We start from the raw sequence: 21,761 nt of genomic DNA, 5'->3' as shown, positions 1-21,761 counted from the left end.
ACGTTAAAAGGTGACAGCTGCGACTCCAATGATGGTCAACCCCCTTGAGTCTGCAGATGCAGTTATTTGGTGGGGGGGATGGAGCTGTTCCACGTTCAGGCAAGCTTTGATCTTTAAGGCAAATAAACAAGCCAACCACACAGACCCATACTCTCAGTAGAGAGCAGCTGCTGCACTGGCCTAAGTTATTGGGCCTGGGAGAGATCTACCAACGATGCCCCTTCACAGTGGATGATGAGGCCCCAAGCTGGTCCAGGGACAGCAGTGCAGGACTTGACTGGTTAGGCCAACAGTCTAGTGGAGGAAGACACTGGATATGATAAGCCAGGTTATCTATAATGCGCTTAATACCCAGAGGTTTCTAGGCGCGGACCCAGAGTTCGAACACGTTTTGCTCTGTGTCGTCTTGCTTCCAAGGACGAGCATTCCCTTGTTGCTGAAGAACACCAAGGTGCTTCTGGGGCTGCCTTTGGCAGTTCATCCTCCTTAGCAGCATGTCTTTGGATTTCCTCTTCATGGAATCGTGGTTCAGTGGGCGCCCTCCAAAATAGCTCATAATCCTCTTATCCAAAATTGGGCTGGGGGCTGCTCCAGCCCCCCCAGTGGTAAGGCTCTGCACCTTTCAAAAAGGTAGTGAGTCGGCTTTCAGACATGACCAGCCAGCAGCCCTGCAACAGACATCCCCTGGCTATAATGTTGGGAGAACCAGGAAGTCCCCCTCCTAATTCTAGCCACACAAAGCACTGATAATAAATTGAATGCTGAATACTGCAAAACTGTGGCGCAGGAAGGTGGGTAAAAAGCAAGATGGCACAAAAGATGGGGTTTGCACCGTGAGGAGCAGTCATTTTTATTTGTTCCACAAAATGGAATTATTACAGTAAAAATAATGGGTTAAGATAGTGAACCAGAAAAAAGCATAAAACATGGCTCACTGCCACCGGTCTATTTGGCGAATCCAGGCAATTTGTCCCTTCTCCCCAAAGGGGAGCCACCACTACTGAGCATAGGAGGTGAGTCTGCAATGCAATATACTCCATAGGGGACAGGGAAAGTGGGATGCTGGGGGGGTGACCCCTCCTTATGGGACAAGACTTCCCCCAAGCAAAGATGTTTATACCTCCCTATTCTGATGAATCACCGATCTCTGCTGACACATGGCAAAATAACCTTGTTATAATATACAGGGCTCCTTAAATGTGTTCAGCTTGATTGCTGACTGTTTTATTTGACCCCTTCCTGAAGCTCAGTACCAATACTGTTCTCTCTCTCTCTCTCACAACAAGCAGTGCTCTAAACAGAACTTAAAAGGTTCCGGGCCCAAGCACCAGAGAGCCAATCTGTGGCTGGGGAACAACCACTGGTCACTGTCACCTGGTGGCCGAGGGGAACAAGGAAGAAACTGTTGCAGGCATGGCAACCAGATGTACAGGAAAGCATATGCTAAAGACTGGTACCAGACCGACCAGAGGAACCACTAGCGGAGATCCATCAGCGATGAAGTAAGACTTGCAGTTCTGCGGCCAGAAGAGATGCCATCTTGCCCCACTACGCCTCACCGCAAGCAAACGGGTATGCAGTTGGAGACTGGAAGTGGGTGGAGGGCGGAGGCATGCTGACTGAGCAGTCCACAAGTGGCTAATAACGTGAAGGACCCAGGAGAGGCAGACGCTGCTAAAAACCTTGAAGCGGTTACAAGTGTGAGCGCCCTGGGAACGGGGAGCGAGGAGAATCAAGAGCCAGGAGGGCCCAGAATGAGAGTACCCCACAGGGGAGCAAAGGATGACGAAACCTGCATCGGGCTAGTACCATGAAAGGCTTAGGGGAGGGCCAAAACAGAAAGTAATCTGCAAGGGGTTAAAAGTACCAATATTCCAAGAAGGGGAAAACTAAGAGAACAAGTAGACACAAGATGGGATGAGAGTAGGGACCTCAAAGATGGGAGTAGAGGTCCTACTAGAAGCCCGAATACAGAGAGGCCAACAAACCTATTGGAAACTGGCAAAAACCACCCAATGATGGGAAAGCAAACCAGAAAACCAGAGGCTTGAAAGGCCACTTAAAACAGAACTATAAGTGACAAATTGATGAAAGCATTGTATTTACTAGAACTAGAAACTTACTTTGAGGAAAAGCTTAGACAAATGCTGAATACCTATCATTGTTAACATCAGAAGAGTTTTGAAAATGAATGGGACAATTTTCTTAGGGACCCCCGAGCCACCTCTTATTCAGGACAAGAGCAGTCCATGAACTGAACTTTGGGAGAAAAAAAATCTTTACCAGGGCAGGGCCCGGGTTAAAAAAGAGAACCAAAGACAGAACTGGGAGGGGGCCAGAAACCAGCCACCCTGAGTCATAAGTATAGTGGCTGTAACTTCTCCAGCATGGGGTCTGGCTTAAATTCATATGCTCATGAATATTTTCTGTTGTCAGGCTGAGAATCCTCGGTAAAAGAGAAACAGTTTTACTTTGACTTACACAACTATATTTCTCTCATAAACCAATCATTGTCCTCTGGGTCATACTGTGCCCAGCCAATGCCAGTCCTCTCCGTAAGAACTTCCCCTGGCTGCCATCTTCAGATTTCTACTGCACGTTTCAGTGTTGGTAGTTCTCGAGTTTTGCTCTGCAAGCTACTTCTAGGTTTTTCGGGGTTTTTTTTGCAGAAAAGGTTTCCATTTATGTTCCAAAAGAGCCTGTGTGCTCTTCTCTCCATCTGCAAATGGCAGGGATCTGTTGTCGTTGAAGTTCAGCGCTCTCGAGGGCGAAGACCGTTGATGTTTCCAGGCACCCATCGGGCCTTCTTCGCGCCCTCCGACCATGATGGAGAAGAAGAAAGAAGGAAGATCCCTCTTCAAGCCCTGCACCAAATGCGGACTTCGAAATGTGTTTGTGGAGGACAAGCACCTACAATGCCTCCACTACCTGCCTCCAGACCACAAGGAAGGAGATTGCGAGATATGCCGCTGATTCTCCAAGAAGACGACAAAGGACAGGCAAAGTAGACTGGCAGCGAGGCTGAATGACAAGGCCTCTGCCCCGAGAACCCAATGCCGGTCGGTCTGAGGAGCAGGCTTCTAAGTTCTGTGAGGGCGCCTCATCCATGGGGGCCCAAGATAAGACCAAGCATCGCATGTCCAGGTCCACCGGGGTTGCCGCGGAAGTCTGTCCCATGGCAGACAGGGCGCGATCGACATCACCCTCTGCCTCCTTTGCCAGCCGACAACTGAGCTCCTCCTCGAAGAGAACATCGGCTAAGCTGCGGGAGAAGCCTGAGAAGCTAAGGGCAGAGGAGAAGGCCAAGCTTCCCAAGAAGGCCCAGGGGGCACAGGAAAAGGCTACGTCGAACGATAGAGCTGGTGGCAGCTGCTCTGTCAAAAGCTAAAGGGGCTGACCCCCACAGTACCAAAAGTATCTCTCCCTCTTAGGCGAGAAGCGGCAGTGGTGATTTTAGGTCCATAGGCATTCCGGAGAAGGGGACAAGGCCTCAGAACCCAGTTGCAGCCCTTATGGGTAGAAGGGGGGGGGGCAAAGGATGCCCCGGATCAGTCCCATGCCGTGGCCCAAGCCATGGAAATGTCGTCCACTACACATGGTCCACAAGGACGTGGGAGAGGAAGACGACGGGAATGGCGACGAGGAAGGTGTAGGGCCTAGTGTTAGGTTCACACCAGTTCCGCTGAGGGTTGTTTCTCTGGACATCCTACCAGCCCTCCACACCTTGGTTTCGGAGATCCAGAAGAGAATACCACAAGGGCCTGTTCCAACGGCCCCTGATCAACCGCAGACGAAGAAAAGAAAGCACCATCCGACGCCCCCTTTTTCAGCCTCCACACCCGCGTTGGGTCCCTTCTCCCCCAGCATACCCGGACACGGGGATGGATACGGCCTCGACGACAATGATATTGTCGGAGTGGGCAGCGAGTCACCACAGCCTAGGGCGTCCCCACTAGACGAGGTGGGATTGTTCCATTCTTTGATCGCCTAAGCCTCCAAGCTGTTTAGCTCGTGCCTGAGGAGACCAGGAAGGAGGGTTTCCATGACCAGAGGCGGGAAGACAATCACAGCGGTACCCCTCCTGGACGACATGTGGGAGGAAGGCCTACCCCTCTTGAAGAACCCTTGCACAGCTCCAGCCAAGCGAGATAGGTTGGAGAAGAAGTACTGGGTATCATAATCTGCCCCAAGTGCCTGAGGTAGCAACCATCGCCAGGCTCGGTGGTTTTGGCGAACGCAAGTAAGCGGTCGTCTTCAGTCCCTCCGCACAGTGAGGGTAAGAAGTTGGATGCCTTGGGGAGGAAGGTAATCTACACTGTTACATCCACCATCAAGGCAGCCAGCGCACTGGCGATCCTAGCAAGAAAGATACAACAGGAAGCTGTAGTACAAGCTGGGGCCTGTCCTGGAGTTCCTCGCCGAAAAGGGGATAGAATTGGTCGCCCTTTTCCAGGACGGGGAGATATCGTCGGCTCATACCATTACAGTGGCCCTGGATGCTGCTGACACTGGGTTCTGCTAGATGGGGGAAGGTGCCTGCCTTTGTCGCCAAAGTTGGATGAAGGCCACACATTTCTATCAGGAGGTCCAAACCAAGGTGCTGGACATGCGTTTCGACAGAGAGGACCTTTTTGGGAAGGCTGTCATCAAGTCCCTGCAGGCCATCAAGGGGGAGATGGCCCGCGCCCTGGGCACCATCCATCAGCACTGCTCTTCCTTTTGTTTTACCAGAGGAAAGTTGGGCAGATCGTCAAAAGGGTTCTCCTCCTTGTACCGTCAGCCTTTAGATCTACAATCCTACGGAGGAGGAGTTCAATGTTTTAACCAGCAAAGCAGGATGCCGAAACAAGCCTGAACTGGCCAAGGAGTCAGGCCCCCACCCGTGCACCACAGTGGGATGCCGGCTGGCGAGGTTAATCAGCGAGTGGGAAAAGATCACCACTGATAGATGGGTGCTGGATGCTCTAGCCCAAGGACATAACCTGAAATTTCAGCACAGATGTCTGCGGATCCTGCTGGTGGCCTGTCAACCTCCGCTCTTGGAGGAAGTGCGGGCCGTGCTGCAATAAAGGGCGATAGAGTTGGTTCCCAAGCCACTCCGTGGCTCCGGAGTCTACTCCAGATACTTCTTGGTAAGAAAAAAGACGGTGGCAGGGGGGGCTGTAGGCTCATTCTGGACCTGCAACGTCTAAACCAGTACCTCAAGTCTCAGAAATTCAGGATGGTCATGTTGCAGCATGTGCTCGGCTAACTGGGAAGAGGGGATTTCTTGACAAAGCTAGACCTGGAGGACGCCTTCTTCCACATCCCCATTCACAGGAAACGCTGCAGGTTTGTACGCTTCGTAGTGCAGGGACAGCACTACCAGTACACGGCCCTGCCCTTCGGCTTAATATCTGCCCCCAGAGTGTTCACAAAGTGCCTGGGACTGGTGGCCGGCCATCTGCGTCCAATGGGGATCCACGTATGCCCGTACCTCGATGACTGGCTCATCCTGGCTTGCTCGCCGGATTTGGTCGTTGGACACACAGAGGCAGCCGTCAAGCTGCTGACGGATCTGGAATTCTCCATCAATTGCCCAAAGTCCGGCTTTATTCCATCACATGAATTTACTGTTCTGGGGGCCAGGCTCAATAGTGTCCTGCTTAGCATCACCTTCGGAGGAGAGGGTAGCGGCCCTTCATGGGAAGGTGCAGCGGCTGTTGCCGATGAACACGGCCATGGTGCAGACCATCAAATCATTGTTCGGCATGTCCTGCATCTACCTCATCCGACTCCGCAGGTTACAGATGCAACCTCTACAGGAGTTCCTGGACGCTCACTGGGTGCAGTTGTCCGGAAACATTGCGGACAAGATCACTCTGGGTGACGAGTTCTTTCGGGTGATAAGGTGGTAGGGCGACCGCTCCAATATCGCCGGTGGCACAGGGTTTCAGAACCCTCCATCCCAGTTGACCGTCACGACGGACGCTTACCGGGAAGGCTGGGGAGTCCACGCCAGACGCCTTCACGCCATACGCCTGTAGCTGCTGGAGGATAAGAATCTCCATAATCAACATCTTGGAGCTACGGGCAGTGTTCTGGGCCCTCAAGTCGCTCCTTCCGTCTCTGAAAGGCAAAATGGCGAGGATCTTCACGGACAACACCACCACAGTGTTCTACATCAGGAAACAAGGGGCACTCGCTCCCCAGCCCTCTCCAAGGAAGCAAAGGAAATGTGGTGCTGGGCCATCAGACAAGAAATGTTCCTCTTCCCTGTTCACCTAGCAGGAATCAAGAACACCATTGCAGACTCCCTCAGCAGGGAGTTGCGCTCCTGCCACAAGTGAGAACTTCGACAGGATCAGGTAGAACACATCTTCGCCAAGTGGGGCAGGCCCCAGATCAACCTGTTTGTGATGCTGTCAAACTCCAAATGCCAGAAGCTTGCCAGCAGATTCCATCAGATGAAGAGCCTGGGGCACGCGCTCTCCTTCCCGTGGGAAGGGGTGTTTCTCTACGCGTTTCCTCTGTTGCCTCTCCTGCTACGAGTCATCAACAGACTCAGTGTCAGTGCAGGATGATGCTCATCACCCCGGTGTGGCTGAGGCAGATTTGGTACCCGGACCTTCTCAGCCTGTCTGTGTCGCCACCGGTCAAGCTACCAGTTTTCCCGGATCTTCTCACCAGAGAAGGAGGCGCAACCCTGCATCAGGAACCAGGATCGCTGAACCTGAGGGCTTAGTTCCTGCAGCCCTAGAGTTTGGAGGATATGAGTTGCCGGCGGACTGCAAGGAGGTCCTCGCCAAGGCCAGGGCATCGTCCGCTCAAAAGTGCTAGGGGCACAAGTGGCAGCGTTTTGCTACGTGGTGCCGGTCACAGAAGATTACCCCTCTGAGGATCACGGCCCCGCAGATTCTTCCGTACTTGATTTCCATGGCCAAGGCTGGACTGGCACATGCCTCGATTAAAGTACATATGGCGGCTATCTCCCGCTACACCAGGTCTCCAGGAAGGTCCTCACTTTGGTCTCATTGGTTCGTCAAGGAGTTCTTGAAAGGAATTTTTCGATCTTTCCCGATGGTGAAGGCGCCTGCCCCGGCATGGGAAGTCAACATTTCTGACGAGGCTCATGGGGGCCACCTTCGAGCTTATGCATCAGGCTACTTTCAAGTTTCTCTCGTGGAAAACGGCTTTCCTTCTGGACATCACCTCTGCCTGGAGGCTGGGTGAGATACAGGCCCTGTCCTGCAAACAGCCATACCTGACTTTCCACAAATCGAGGGTGGTGCTGCAGACGCATCCTTCTTTCATCGGAATAACACCTCAACAAGCCTTTGATGTTACCTATTTTTTTCCAAAACCCTTGTCTCCGGCTGAGAGAGCCTTGCACTCGCGGAATGTTGCTCCTGCCCTGAAGTTCTACGTGGCACGCACAAAGAGTTTTCGAAAGTCTTCACAGCTGTTTGTGAACTTCGGTCCTGTGAACCATGGTAAGGCTTTGTCCAAGGCTTCTTTCTTAAGGTGGCTCTCTGGCTGCATTATGCACTGTCATCGGTTGGCAAACCGACCACTGCCTGACTGTCTGAGAGCCCATTCCACCAAAGCGATCGCTGCGATGATGGCGTTCCTGGCAGGTGTGCTCCTGCTGGACATCGCAGGGCTGCTCTGTGGAGGTCCACGCAAACCTTCACAAAGTTCTACTGCATCAACAGGGATTCCAGGGAGGAGTCCAGAGCATGCCAAGCAGTGCTACGCAACCTGTTCGCTTGAGGTGAGTCTGTTCCAGAGGTAAAAGTGAATTTCTTCTGTTGAGCCTTGCCATCTCCTTTGGTTGTGTAATGTTGTACTGCTGTGTATTCATTGATCATGAGCATGTGAATCCATGCCAGACCCCATGCTGAAGAAGGAACAAGTTACTTACGTGTAACTATTGTTCAATGGATTGCTATTCTCTAGCAGATTCCTCATGACAGATGCTAATCTCTAGGTCTGCTCCTTTGGAAACTTTTCACCAGGGGGTTTAGTGGATCTCGACTCTCGGCCGTCGATTGTCTATCTGTCTTGACAGGCTCCCGATCGACGGTCCCGGATGTGACGTCAAGCGTTGTACTTGTAGCACATCACTACGCCCCCCACATCAGTTCCTATGTTCTGAGTACTTTCACAAAGCTTAGGGAACACAACTCGAGTTTTCTCAACATTCTTGCTGTACATAGTAATGTTTTTTCTTTTCAAAACCTCGACGCAATGTCCTCCCACAGGGTTTTGGGGCTTTTATCGATGCTGAGATTCCAAGGCCAAAATGTCTTTGAATGACCCCCATGACTTCTGTCTGTAGTGCCTGTGTGCTAGTCACGACACAATGCAATGATGCAACCGAAGTCCAGACGCGAGAGAGCCGCAAAACTGGCGTTGGGTGCACTGTCGCCAAGTCTCTGGCGTGGTTGTTCGTCCGGTCCTCAGAGGCCGAGACTTTGCCCAACCCTAGCAAGGGGGAAGGACCGACATCGTAAGAATACCAAGAAGCGGTCCCGTTCCAGGAGCCATTCTTTGTCGTCTTCCTTGCGGAACAAGCAGCACCACCATCCCCACTGACGTGAGTCCAGCTGACGATCAGGAGCCTGTACAGGCCGAGAGTAGACGTTGAGAGTCGTGGTCCACTACGCGTGTTAGGCAGAATTACATGTAGTACCCTTTAGGAACACTAGACACAATTAAGACTACAGGTGTAAGCACAATATCACCTTTGGTACAAGCCTGTACTACACGGTTATGTGGTAGCAGTGGCTGAGCAGCCAGACTTATCTCAAGAGGGATGTGAGCAGTACAAGATGTTACACAAAGGACTTGCAATCATGCTAGTTCAAACAAACACTATTCAAGGTTTCTTGGTAAAAGAATATACATTTATTTACAGTCAGTTGGAAAACATTCCACTAGTAAGAAGCAGCTCTACATCACAATCTCATATACTGCAGTACACAACCAATACGTTTCAGAATAAGTGAGGCTCCCCTGAACTGGGAGAAAAATGGCACTTCAGTAACTTTCAAAAGTTGGGGTAGAAAGACAAAGGTAAGAAGAATTAAAGCACAATTACTTTCATAGGCAGGGATAATAGTTTCAGTTTACTACAACCAGCAATTCAATTCAATAGGCCTGGGCAAAAGTCAATTGTTCAGAGTCTTGGATAGGATAGCACAGTTCTGGAAGTAAACGGTTAAGTATTTGCCAATGTACTTAGAAGTAGTTTGCCAGAAAAAGTTATATGTCGGATTAGGAGCAAACACGACTCCAAAGTTGGGAAAGTTTCACAAACTTTCACTGCGACAGAAAGGATTTCCGCACCGCTTTTGCACAGTACCTTAAGTATGAAGAAAAGCTGTAGCTCAGGCAGTTGTTCCTGGCAGTTCGTGCAGATCTCGCTGTTCCTGAGCTTCAGTCGTGGGGACAAGGATGACGTCTGGGAGGTTCCTGCACTCCCCAGGGAAGAGGTCACAAGCTTGGCTATGCATCGGTCTTAAGGTGCAAGTGCCTTAAAGTCCACAAACTGGTATCCTTCTCACTGGCGATCTGGTTTTCAGCAGCACTCTGATGAAAATTCGACCAGTATGGAGACGGTGTCCAGGTGGCTTACGAGTTGGTTGTTCTCACCAGCTCAAGGGAAGAAGTTATCGTTGAAGGAGCTTCTCCGTCGATGGAGTTTCAGGCAATTTGGACCTGCAGCTGGGCTTCACTGGGTAAACCAACGGTCCAGGAGTTGCAGCAGTCATCTTCCTTCAGCTCGTCTTCTGTTCTTTCGTTCCAGTGGTCGACTCTGCTTTCCAAGTCCCAGAGACCTGCTCTTAAATGGTTTTCTCCCATTCGTTCCAGCCTAGCTATCACGCATCCAGCAGGGTGGCTGTCCTTGCCAGTCAGCCAGCCAATCACGCCAGAGTGAATTCAGGTCGTCTTGGAGACTAAGCACAGGGAGTTTCGGGCACCTCCCTCACATCCTGTCCACCCCAGACATTCAGACGCCAGAGGAGGACTTCAGCACTGAAGCCCAGTCAAAGGGCATCGAACAAAGGGACCAAACCTGGTTTGGCACGCAGCGACAAACACAAGAAAGACCTTTCCTAATAGAAACAGTGAAAAAAGATAACCAGAGTCTGTTTTTACAGATAGGTCTTGGGCGTCATATTGGAAAACATTGCTGACCCGATTTTTAGCTACCGGTGTTCGCGGTCTGGAAAAATCAAGGTAGTTAGTTCTAAAACCACTGACAGCAGCCATTTTAAGAGGAAAGTGTAACATTTGACTGTTACATGAGTGTTTAGACATAGGGGATGCTAGGCAATCCCTCCAGCACTCTATAGGAAGATGGTGTGCTGGGTCTATGAATTTAAAAAGACTAGCAAAGTCACTTTAACTGTACATGCTGTGGGAGACAGTAGTCAGTCCCAGAGAAGGTATTTAAACCTGGGGGAGTCTGAAAGGCACCCCTGTGCCACTGCACTGAAGGTGCTGTGTGACACACAAGACATAGATGATGCCTATGGAGTTGTTTAAAACTCCATATCCAAAGAACACAAAAGTAAAACGCACATCAAAATGCATGAAAGAGTGGGAAAAAAGTCTCACTCTTTCCAGGTAAAAATGTAAATCCTATAAATCCATCAAAGTTGCTAGGGGTCTCAAAAGTTGAGGGAAATTTACACATTCTTGAGAATTCTCCCTAACAAAACCCCCTGCAAAATGTTTCAGAAGCAGCAGAGCTGGAGATGAGCATCTATCATGATGAGGAATCTGTGGGGGAAGAATGCATATAAAGAACATTACGGTAATGTAATTTTCCCCTTCTCCAGCATGGGTCTGGCATGGATTCACATGGGAACCCTCCCTCCTTCCCCTCTGCGGCTCTTCTTGGTCATACTGCCACATTTCGTGATTACTAAAACTGAAGAAGGCTGCTAGGGAAGGGGCTTAGGGAGAGAACTGTCATTGGCTGGGGTGCAGTATGACCCAGAGGACAGTGATTCGTTTAACGGAGAAATACAGTTGTGTAAGTGAAACTGTTTTTCTTTTATCAAGGATTCCCAGCCTGATGGGGAATGTTCATGAGCATGTGAATCTATGCCATACTTATGCTGGAGAACAATAGTTACAGGTAAGTAAACGTGTTCCTTACTGAGGCTAATTACATTGTTTAGTTATAAGTGGTAGGGTAGAGCCTAGGATAGAATAGGTTTGGACAGAGGACATCATTTATCTAAGACATCCTGACGAGCACTTATTTGATTTCTTTTTTTTGGGGGAGAGAAGATCGGGAACCTCTTTGTAGACATAGGGCTTGTTCAAGTTTTCTTTTCTTTAATAAACATCCTTGAAACATGTCTTCTTGTCCGCTTCCTATGTCTCACTTACTACACCTGTCTTGGGTTAATCTTAAATGTACAAAACCTGTTGCTAGATGTAAAGAAAAAGGTACACCGTGACCCTGTAATCCTCCACTGAAAGTGGCTTGTGTTGCAATGTACAAATACTTGAAAAGCTTAATAGAAGAAAAGTCCTCCTTGCACTGGTTGCCTGGGGGAGTGACCAGTGCACCTGAAACGTGTGAGCTGATCATGCAAGTGAGGCTAAAAAGACCTCTCACCACAAATGCAGCAGTGATATGTCCATGACAGATATGGGGGTTCCATTAAAATGCATAAAGTCAAAATATCCTTTACATCAGGATGCCAAACATGGAGTCGGGTGTTCTCCACTCGCTGTGTTGAGTCACAGGAGTGGTGCCTATATGAGCAGGTACATCTCCCTCTTTCAGGAGTGAGGCCACCCTGAGGTAGACTTCTTTGCCTTGGAAGTCAACTAAAAGCTCTAGATGTCTGCAGCATGAATTAGGCCCTCACAAAGATCACTCCGTAAAACCTTTCTGCTTCGATAGGGGCAGCCTGTTATGCCTTGCACTTTTCCCAGATTGCAAAATTGATGCACAAGTTCCAAAGGATCCCATGTGCTCTGATTCAAATCACACCTGTGGCCCAACCTCTTCTTGTGCATCGACCTGTTGGAGCCAAGCCAGAGCAAGGTTGATTCAACTTATGAATAGGAGGGACCTTTTTGGGGGGTGGAGTGCTTGATCCCGTCCTTCAATTGCAGAGCTTGACTTCCTGTTTTCTGAATGTTCCGGGCTTGCCTGGAGAATATCCTGGCATGCAGAGGTTCCATGAACTGCCAGCATAAGAGCAAGTGGTTGCACCTCTGCCACAGGGTGCTTATGCGGATGGACCTCTGATCACCTTAAGCTTAAGTAGGCCCACCATTTAAGAAGCAAGTGTATGCTTGTCCGTAAAGCAAGTTTATTGTACAAACGGCCGGAAGAAAGCTAGACGACTCTGTAGAGTCAAACTAACTTGAGTCTCCTCAAACCACACAAGTTTACACATTTTATACATCTTGCAACAGTTCAAACACCCCCACATATTTTATGACAGATCACCCCCCCACACGATTGGCCAAACCTATACAAAAGAAATCAATCTCCTTTAATTCCTGCTCTCATTGGACATGTTCCTTTAACTACCACTATCGGCTCATATTCATAGCACATCCCTTTTTGGGATCTTCTGTTCTAGGTCATGACATTGTCCCTTAGTTACACATTCACACACAAACATAATTCATTACCAGTTTCAGCTGGCCTGGGACCTGTAATCCCAGACGTGATGCACATGGTTTTCAAGGATACTTTTAACGCTATGAGGTGGGTGAGGGGTATAAATAACATGTTCCCTTTGAACTGGAGATAAATATCTTACCTGCCCAGACTTGCTGGCGTCCTTGTTTCACTCCAAACCACATAACACCAATTCAACACGTATGGCCTCTGGGTACATCCTGAGAAACTAATCGAAACCGAAAAAGCATTTGTCAACTCTGCCCTTAAGGAACCCTTGCACCAAGTTGATTACTTTGTCACAAACAGATGGCCAGACTTCCCTGAACAATGAAGAACAGGCTCCAATGTACTTAAAAAGATTGCATTTCCTTCCCACAATAGTGCCAAGCCATAAAAACGCGAGCCTTGTTGTAACTGACCGTCTAATATTATTACAGCTGCCCGCTTCCCTTCCTCATCCTTCATCCTTGCTAAACTAGCTTTCCCAGTAAAACAGAGTTCATCTTGCCAATCCAGGCTCCTGGCCCTGCATACTTTCTGGCTATGAGAGCACTTTGCGGCAACAGATTTGTTTATTCACCATGTACCCCAACTGTCCCAAACATGTGTCCCTTAAAGACCCTGTGTATGTATGCCAATGCATGCATGTTCAAGACTCCTGCTTCCTCTCACAGCGATTTCCCCATTGCAAATCTCCTTTCTCTCATGCGCACATGAAGCTCCCTGCTGCTAAACTTGTATGCGCTACATGGCAAACCATACTTCTTTTGTTTTTATTTGCATCAGCAGTTTTGACATTTATCTTGCTGCGCGTGTGCGGTTCTAATAGGTATAATCTTAAATGCAAGATAACATTAACTACACTAAATACATTTTAAATTGCAACATTGCATCAACATCACCATTCCCCAAGTCACTAATTTGACATACGTAACTTGAACCCCTATTTCTCATTGGGACCTTCACTGACCACCCCAGCATTCCCCCTTTAGTTAATACATTAAAACAATCTATTGTTCTTTTAAACCATCTCAGGGAGAAAAACCCTACAACCTATTTTGCACATCGGACCCAATATGGGCATACTCCTCCGCTGAACAAACACAACTAGTCACAAACCCCCCGCCTCCCACCCATTTCCGCAATCCCAATTTGGTGGAGGACACAAAGCCACTTCAGTCCGAGTGCCCACGTGATATGAAATGGTAGTGGTTCTACCTCTGGACAGGGTCACAGTCATCATGGCAGCTGCTTTAGGCACCTGGGCAGAACAGCATCGTAAGAGCGTTTGACATGAACAAAAGATAAGAAGACAGACAAAAATTGGCATAAAGATTTTGACAGCTACGCTCATCCAAGACGGTATCCAAGAAAATAGTCCAACCAAGGGTCATTTGTGATTCCTGCTTCATTCCCCATGACCACCCTCAGCTTGTGCAAAGCGGCAATTTTTCGTGTTTGAGATCTTTTTTCCCAGTCATTAAGAGGCACAAATGTACAGCTTGTGCTCCCGATTTTCTGGCAGACTCCCCCTCGATATGTTAGGTAGAGAATGTACCTATTCTGAAAAGCAATGAGCCTCAGCGCACGTAGCTCTTCTCTGATTGCACTACAAGCTGGTTTGGAGGAATTCATAAAGAATACGTTTTTAGCAGGTGACACAGAAAATTCATGCGCTTGTTTAGATAGCTCTCAACTGACCGATGAATTTACACCATCCCAGGGCTGTCTATTTCTTCCTGATAAGGCTTGGAAAAATACGCTTAGCCTGATATGATATGGCATTTGTAACGCGCCTATACACAAGTGTTTCAAGGCGCGACGAGGCAGGGAGGAGGGAACAAGGGGAGACAGACAAACGATCCTACTAGGCCAGGTGTCATTCAGATCGCGCAAGTGCATGGGTAGAGGGGCCGGGAAAAGTGCAAGGGGGAAAGGGAGAGGGGAAAGTGCAGTACAAAGTGATTAGTAAAATACAAGATAAATAATAAGGGCCAGCTGGTGGCAAGTGCAGACAAGTGCTGGGAAGGGGGTCTGTAGGGATACAGAGACAGTCCCGCAGTGCAGGGGAGAGTGGCGGGCCAAGGACCGAGATTGGTGAGTGGCCCAGTTGCTGATTCAGTACAGTTTCAGTGATTTAGCAAGGGAGAGGGGGAGAGAAAGCAGAAGCAAAGAGGAAGGTTTTGAGGTGCTTCCGGAACCAGAGAGGGTTCTCCTCAAGTGGCAGGAAGGCTGTTCCAGATGGAGGCCCCTGCTGCGGAGAGAGATCTCCCCCCAACTCGTTGCTTGGAGAAGCGGCTGACCCTGAGGGAGTTGGAGGCAGATGAGCGAAGAGCTCGAGAAGGAAGATATTTAGGAAGAGAGAGTTGAAGGTATTTTGGCCCAAGGCCCCAGAAGGCCTTGTGGACAATGCCGAGGGTTTTGAACTTAATCCTCGCAGCCACAGGGAGCCAGTGTAGTGATTTCAGTCCTGGAGAGATACGGTCCCTGGGCTTGAGGCCATGTACAAGTCTCGCAGTCCTGTTCTGGATGAGTTGCAGCGGGCAGAGAGTAGAGGCAGGCAGATTTAGATAGAGGCTGTTACAATAGTCCAGCTTCGAGAGAACCAGGGCTCTGGAGACAGTGAGCTTCTGGGGGAAGGAGAGGAAAGGAAGGATACCTCTGAGGAGGTGCAGCTGGTAGTGTGACTTCTTAGAAACGTCAGAAATATGAGGAGAGAAGGAGAGTGTGGAGTCGAAGATGACCCCGAGGTTTTTTGCCTTTCAGGTAGGAGCAGGAAGAGGGCCAAGTGAGGCCGGCCAGAGAGCTGCAGGGAAGGAGGGAGTGGGTGTGCCGATGAGTAGAATCTCAGTCTTACTGGCATTAAGGCAGAGGTCGTTGGCGGCACACCATTCCTGGATAGCAGAAAGACAGTCAGAGATGAGGAGGCCGAGGGTAGCCTGAAAATGAGCTGGATATCATCCGCATAGCACTGAAAGTTGGGGCAGAGAGCAGAGATGCGGATTGCAAGAAGTGCCAGATACTGGTTGAACAGCCAGGGAGAGAGGTTACAACCCTAGGGGACACCACAGGTAGAGAAAAAGATGTCAGAGAGGAAAGACCCCAGTTGTACCTGGGAGGGTCAATTTGAGAGGAAAGAGGTCAGCCAAGCCAGAGCCTGACCAGTGATACCCAGGTTATCACGGAAACGGTTGAGCAGGGTGGTATGGTTGACAGTATCAAAGGCAGAAGAAAGATCAAGCAAAATGAGAACACATGGGATGTTAGAGTCAAGGTTCGAGAGTAGATCCTCACGGATGTTCAGGAGAGCAGTTTCCGTGCTTCTGGCGGCTCTGAAGCCAGACTGATGGTCATGAAGGCTACCAACAGATTCAGCATGGAGATTAAGCTGGGAGATGGCCAGTTTCTCCAGGAGCTTGCCCAGGAAGGGAGCATAGAGATTGGGCGATAGTTAGCTGGGCAGGAAGGGTCGGAAGAGGGTTTCTTAAGAAGGGGGTGCACAAGGGAGTGCTTGAGAGGGGATGGGAAGACTCCAGAGGTGAAGGAGTGGTTGCAGAAGTCAGCAAAGGCTGGAGCCAAGGAGTCGATGTGGTCCTTGATAGTTTTGGAGGAACAGGGGTGGACCTGTTTTGATGAGACTTTCATAGATCGGACTTGTCTCGAAACCTCGTCAGCAGAAAAAAGGGGAAAGGCAGAGAAGGGGAGAGGAGTGGTGGCTGCAGAAGGGCCAGAGGACGGGCAGGGAATAGAGGGGGGGAAGTGATAGGAGAGTGAGGACAGGATGTCCTGAGTTTCTGAAATGAAGCGGGAGGCCAGTGGCGTACAGAGGGTCTGGAGGGGACAGGAGAGGTAGAAACTGCAGCAGGGTTGGCCAGCTCCTTGCAGATTTTAAAGAGTTCGGCCGAATTGTTAGATGCCGCAGTGATGCGGTCTTGGATTAGGGCTCTCTTCTTGGTGAGAAAGGAGAGCCGGTATTGCCTTTGGAGCAGGCGACAGGCCAGTTTGTCAGAGGATGAACATGAAGCACGCCATTTCCTCTCTGCCACCCTGCACTTGCGTTTAAGGGTGACGAGATCCGAGTCATACCAGGAGTTGCATTTGGCTTTGGGCTTTGGGGTTTACAACATCCAAAACTGCAAGTTTTGGATGTGGTAAACCTCTCCACTTTAAGTAATGATTAACTTGGGCTGATAAAAGGCAATCGCTCTCTTTACCCTACCCCACAGAACTCCAGTATGTCCAGGAATTTAAAATGTATTTCCTAAGAAAAGATGGAAATCTGGTTGGCGATTATAAGATAACTGTTTCAACTACGTTGGAAAATAATGTACTCTGGGCCTCTCTTCAAGTTGAGGGGAGAAACACAACTCAGCATTTTATCCCATCCTGCAGGGCTGCTGTTGGGAAATGTCAGATCAGAACTTTGTGTGCCCAGTATGCTTACGTAAATGGTTGCCAATAATAATCGCATAAAAGTTCTTGGGCTTTGTGTGGTCTTGTGTGTGGATTTAACACATGAGCATGATTCCATTTGTAAGTCTGCAGCATGAGATTTTGCTTTTTAGCATTGTATTTCTCAGTGACTGGGGAAGCCTACATTTTTAGGTCCAACATTTCACATGAACGCAAGATTTTGTGAAATCTATTATATTCTGATATCTATAAAAAGCAATACCATTGTTTCTATAAAACGCTACATGTTGTGCTATCCAGTAGGTGGTGCACACCGTCGATGTGCTATTTACACCATGGGAGAACGGAGAGCTTGGGTTACCTCGCAAACTGCGCATGGTGCATGTCTGTACGAACAGTATGTGGTGCCAGTTTTAGGACAAGCACAATTGTTGAATCTAATAGCATAGTGGTGAATGAAGCTGATGCTGTTAAAGTATTATTCTCCACTCGCAAGCTCTCTGGGTGTTGCCAGGACCAGGCCTTTGTATTTAGTAATGGGGTCAAATCACATGATGCACCATGTGTGCGCTTCACCAGTTGTTCATGCCTTGTGAATTATTACAGCTTCGGCAACACGCAAGTGATTATGGCTGTGCACCTGAAGTAGGCACTTTTGTTTTTTAGACTTATGATGGTAATGCTTTGTATGTGGTTCTTCACTAGGGGAAGCCTTTGGACGCAAGATTGAAGAACACGGATCACTGAAGGCCCTATCCAGCATTTCAGAAGGAAATCGTATCCTCCCTACAAAGAGAACTTTCACAGGTTTAGCATCTCAGACATTTTTGCGAGTTGCAAAGAAACATTGAACACAGCTCCTTTACTCTCTCCTCTTGAGGAAGTATGGAAAAAAGTAATTCATATTTAATAAAGAATTCTTGACTTCCTGAAGGACATTTCTTTCGGCGTCGACTGATGAATGTGGTGCAAAGTTTTGATGCAGTCTCGCAGCTCCATTCTGCCGCCTTTAAATAAGCACAATTACACATTTTAATGCACAAGAATACTCCATTATTTAATATAAATGTAAGCCACTATTCTTTGTTTACAATTGTGGTACTTTATAAAAAGAAAGAAAAAGAAAAATATCAGTGTGATGGCCATTGCTTGACATTTTTAATTCACCTAATCCCTGTCAATTTGTATTCAACAGAAGCAAAATGTTAATTTCAGGAATTTGCAGTGTTTGAACTAATTCAGTCCTGTTCCATATCTTTTAAATGAGGAATTATTGTGATCATGTAAAGGCCATGTATAATGCACATTTTTCTGCTGTGGCATTCCTGCATGTGCAGATATCCTTGGCAGCCTCCTTGCTTTTCTTTACACTGTTAAACAGTTGGTATTCATCCTGGAGTCAATGGCTAGTGAGAAAAAAAACATTATGATGCTGCTAGTAAAACACCAGCGTTGAGGGTTACTCCATGCAAGACGAGACATCAGTTAAATATTAATATATCTACACATCAAGTAAATGCAATGCAGTGTGTATTACCAGTATAGTACACACAAATAGACAATATGTGTCATTACCTAATAACATTGGATGGTTCCAATAGGATTCAAACTCTGTGTATAATGTTTGAAAGGATTTCTACTTCTGTCGCATGACATGGTGCTTCAGTCCGAAATGTTAGTTTAGTTATTTTAATATACAATTAGTACCTGGTGCTGTGTATATCCAACCATGTAATCGGAACTGAATTTAAATGTCGAGCATGCTCAAATATACAAACTTTTAACAAACAGTTTTGTGTTATTCTGCTTTGATTTGGCATGGTGATTTGTTGACACAAATGGAACAGCTCAATTGTATTGAAGTAGTTTGGTACCATTTGTATGCCTGCAATGTAGCTGCTAGCTGTTTTAGTTAGATTATAAGTCATTATTTACATACATGGTTATGATGTATGACTTGAGCAAAATTCCCTGCATTGTTTGTCTTTTAAACTGACAATTTAAGTACAGCTATTTATTTATTTTAACAGCAAGGGAAACAAGCAATTGCTTTACTTTACATTTTTGATCCTGACCTTTGTTTTTAAAAAGAAAAGTGAAATATATGTGCAAGTATGTTGAATGAAGTTTAAAATAAGGAATGAACTGTGTCCTCTTTTACAGAAGATAAATAGAGTCGAACAATTGAAATGTAATGTGCTTTATTTTGTGTTTTTAAAAAATTCAGTACATGAATGTTTTAAAGCACTCCATGCATGATTTTCCAATTTATTTTGTGCACTTTTTATGTCTTCAATTAGTTTTAGATTGTCATTTAAATAGTACTGGATAACTAACATCTAAAATCCAATCAAAACAATTCTACCTACCATTTTCTGTCACACTTTCCATATATACCACCCATGTATTGACACTTTTCTCATTGAAATAAATATTTGAAGATCACATAATCTCTATTCTCTGTGACCTGCAATCCCAAATGCTTTGTTTTCCCATAGTAATGGAAATAATCAAGCAGGTTTTTCTGCTTTTTTTGTTACTATGCCCAGAAACTATCGTTCAGCTCTGCTTTCTTCTTTCATTAATCCTTTTTGTTCCACTAAATGTATTAGTTCGCACCTGCCCATGATCTCCGCCACGCATAACCCAAGTATAGTACTCAATATAAAACATATTTTTACAGGGTGCCTTGTGTCACACCACCACATTTATTTCTGCAGCCAGTGATTCCCTCACAAGGAAGGAGTTTTGGTGACTTTGTTCATCTCCCACATGTTTCAGATTGTTTGGCCCATTGTTAAAAACATAATAAAAAGTCAGTGTTTAATATGAACTGCTCTGTAATGTCCATTAGGTGGTGGTCTTGTTTTTGTAGTGCTTTGTTCCTGTCATTAGTCTTTAGAGGGTTGGGTTCAGGGATGGAGTGTTAAGGTTGTCATACTTGGTTGGCTCGCTCATTTCCATGCAAAAAGGGCTCAGATGTTTGGCCCACAGTCGCCCTTCCATTGGTCCTAGTTAAAAAGATCTTGCCACCTTTACATTTCCCTAACACTATGCTTTCCAAGTTGTCCGACAAGTGCCAGTCCAGAATGACCCTGATATTTCATCCCCCATGTGGCCAAAAAGATTTTGCTTCAGTATCTTGGATGTCCTGAAATTATTTGTGGTTCTCCTATCTCAGAAGGAGAAGCCCGGTATCTAAAGGCTTACGTTGGTCAGTTTGGCTTGTTTAAAGATATTCTGATAATGGAAGTGCCAGTAAAATACTTGTGAAGAGCCACAGTAAAATCAGTAAACACATCTTTGATTTTGAACTCTGTGAAAAGGAAGGTGGTCCCAAGCCGATGCCATGGGGTAGGGTGGCTGGCATGCTCATGCTTCATCTGTTTGGATTGCTAAGGGTATGTTTACAGTGCTTTCCACTTGCCCCGAGAGTGTACTATGCACATGAAGGGTAAGGAGAAATAGGGTTGTTAAAGGACTATGAATATCAGTGTCGGAAGGTTGAGTAACTTGAAGAACCTTGGTTTTAAGCACAAAAATGTATTTTGCTTTAAATATTTCCTTTACTGATTGTGAATAGTTTCCAACTGCATTCACGGAATGCTTCGATGTGTAGATGGCCACTTTTGTGTGCAATGTGTATTTGTTAAATATTTGAAATGCGAGTCTGCACCCGTTTTTTTAATTTGTCTTCATGTTGTCTGGAAAACATTTGTTTGATATTGTAAATAGTGCTGATATTATTTAAAATTGTGAATAAATTCAATCTACGTCGAAAATGCAGTTTTCAATGTCTTTAGTCTGTGCTCTTGTTCATCCTTTTGCAAAAGTCATGTCAATATGTAGTCATCCCTCTGTATTTTTATCACATAATGAAAGTACTTAAAGATTTATTTCTTGAAAAAGGCAACTTGATGTAAGAAAAATCAGTTCATGGATATTCTGCAAGTTAATAAAATGGTTCCTACCTAGTTTTTGCCCTTTTTGTTAGAGGTCCTTTTGGATTTTATAGCTGTACGTTTAAATTTGTAATAATGGTGAAGAAACCTAAGACTTGTTACATGGCTTCTGTTTGGAATCGGCCAATCAGAACAACAGTTGGAACGGGTGGTAATAGCCCAGCGGCCCAAGATAAAAGCCAGAGCAAAGTGAGGGCTTTTAACAAGGCCACGTGCTGTTACCATCTGTTCCAGCCCTTTGAACGGGTTCTTGCTTAACGCCATTAGCACCTGTCACATGGCTGGGACGTGGTGTCCCGTTCACGGTACAAAAAGACAGTTTGCAGATGGCTGCCATGGAAAGAGAAGGCGAGGCTCCATACAAAGCCCCTCTTCCCTTTCCATGGCGGCCTCACGCTTGAAGAAAGGAAAAAGGAAGCAGTGGCAGCTGCAAGTGTTGCTGCCAGAAGGTAAGTGGTGAGGGTGGATTATTTTAAAAGGGGTCCGGGTGAGAAATGGTAGGCGTGGGAGGCAGCCATCAAGTGGCTTGGAACGCCTGGTAACATCTGGAGATTAAGCCTGTGTTTCAAGCATCCAGATTGACTGGCTCCCCAGCCAAAGGTGCTAATGGAAAATGTGCAGTACTGTACTTGAATAGCTCTTAGTCATACATGGATGTCTAGGCAGCCTCTTCAAATTTTTCAGAGGTTTAGTTTATGTCCCTGGTTTCACTGGTCACTCACACACAAGTTTTGACACTT

General features: G+C 47.1%; 1 protein-coding gene across 2 annotated transcripts in view; it reads left to right on the top strand.

Moving 5' to 3' along the window:
* KIF18A (kinesin family member 18A) overlaps positions 1-21,034 on the top strand; it is a 375,729-nt gene extending 354,695 nt beyond the window's left edge. The window contains exon 18 of one of the 2 annotated variants that reach the window (XM_069623518.1): positions 17,765-21,034. In XM_069623518.1, coding sequence (XP_069479619.1) covers positions 17,765-17,910 — 146 coding nt within the window. In that variant the 3' untranslated portion in view covers positions 17,911-21,034. The remainder of the gene's footprint in view (positions 1-17,764) is intronic. The other variant, XM_069623519.1, reaches the window with a different exon arrangement.
* The last annotated feature ends 727 nt before the right edge of the window (positions 21,035-21,761 follow it).

This window comes from Ambystoma mexicanum, chromosome 11, assembly GCF_040938575.1.
Source record: "Ambystoma mexicanum isolate Mex_15411 chromosome 11, UKY_AmexF1_1, whole genome shotgun sequence".
Classification (NCBI taxonomy): domain Eukaryota; kingdom Metazoa; phylum Chordata; class Amphibia; order Caudata; family Ambystomatidae; genus Ambystoma; species Ambystoma mexicanum.
The sequence above is the reverse complement of the archived record's forward strand: the minus strand, read 5'-3'. Positions and strand labels throughout refer to the sequence as shown.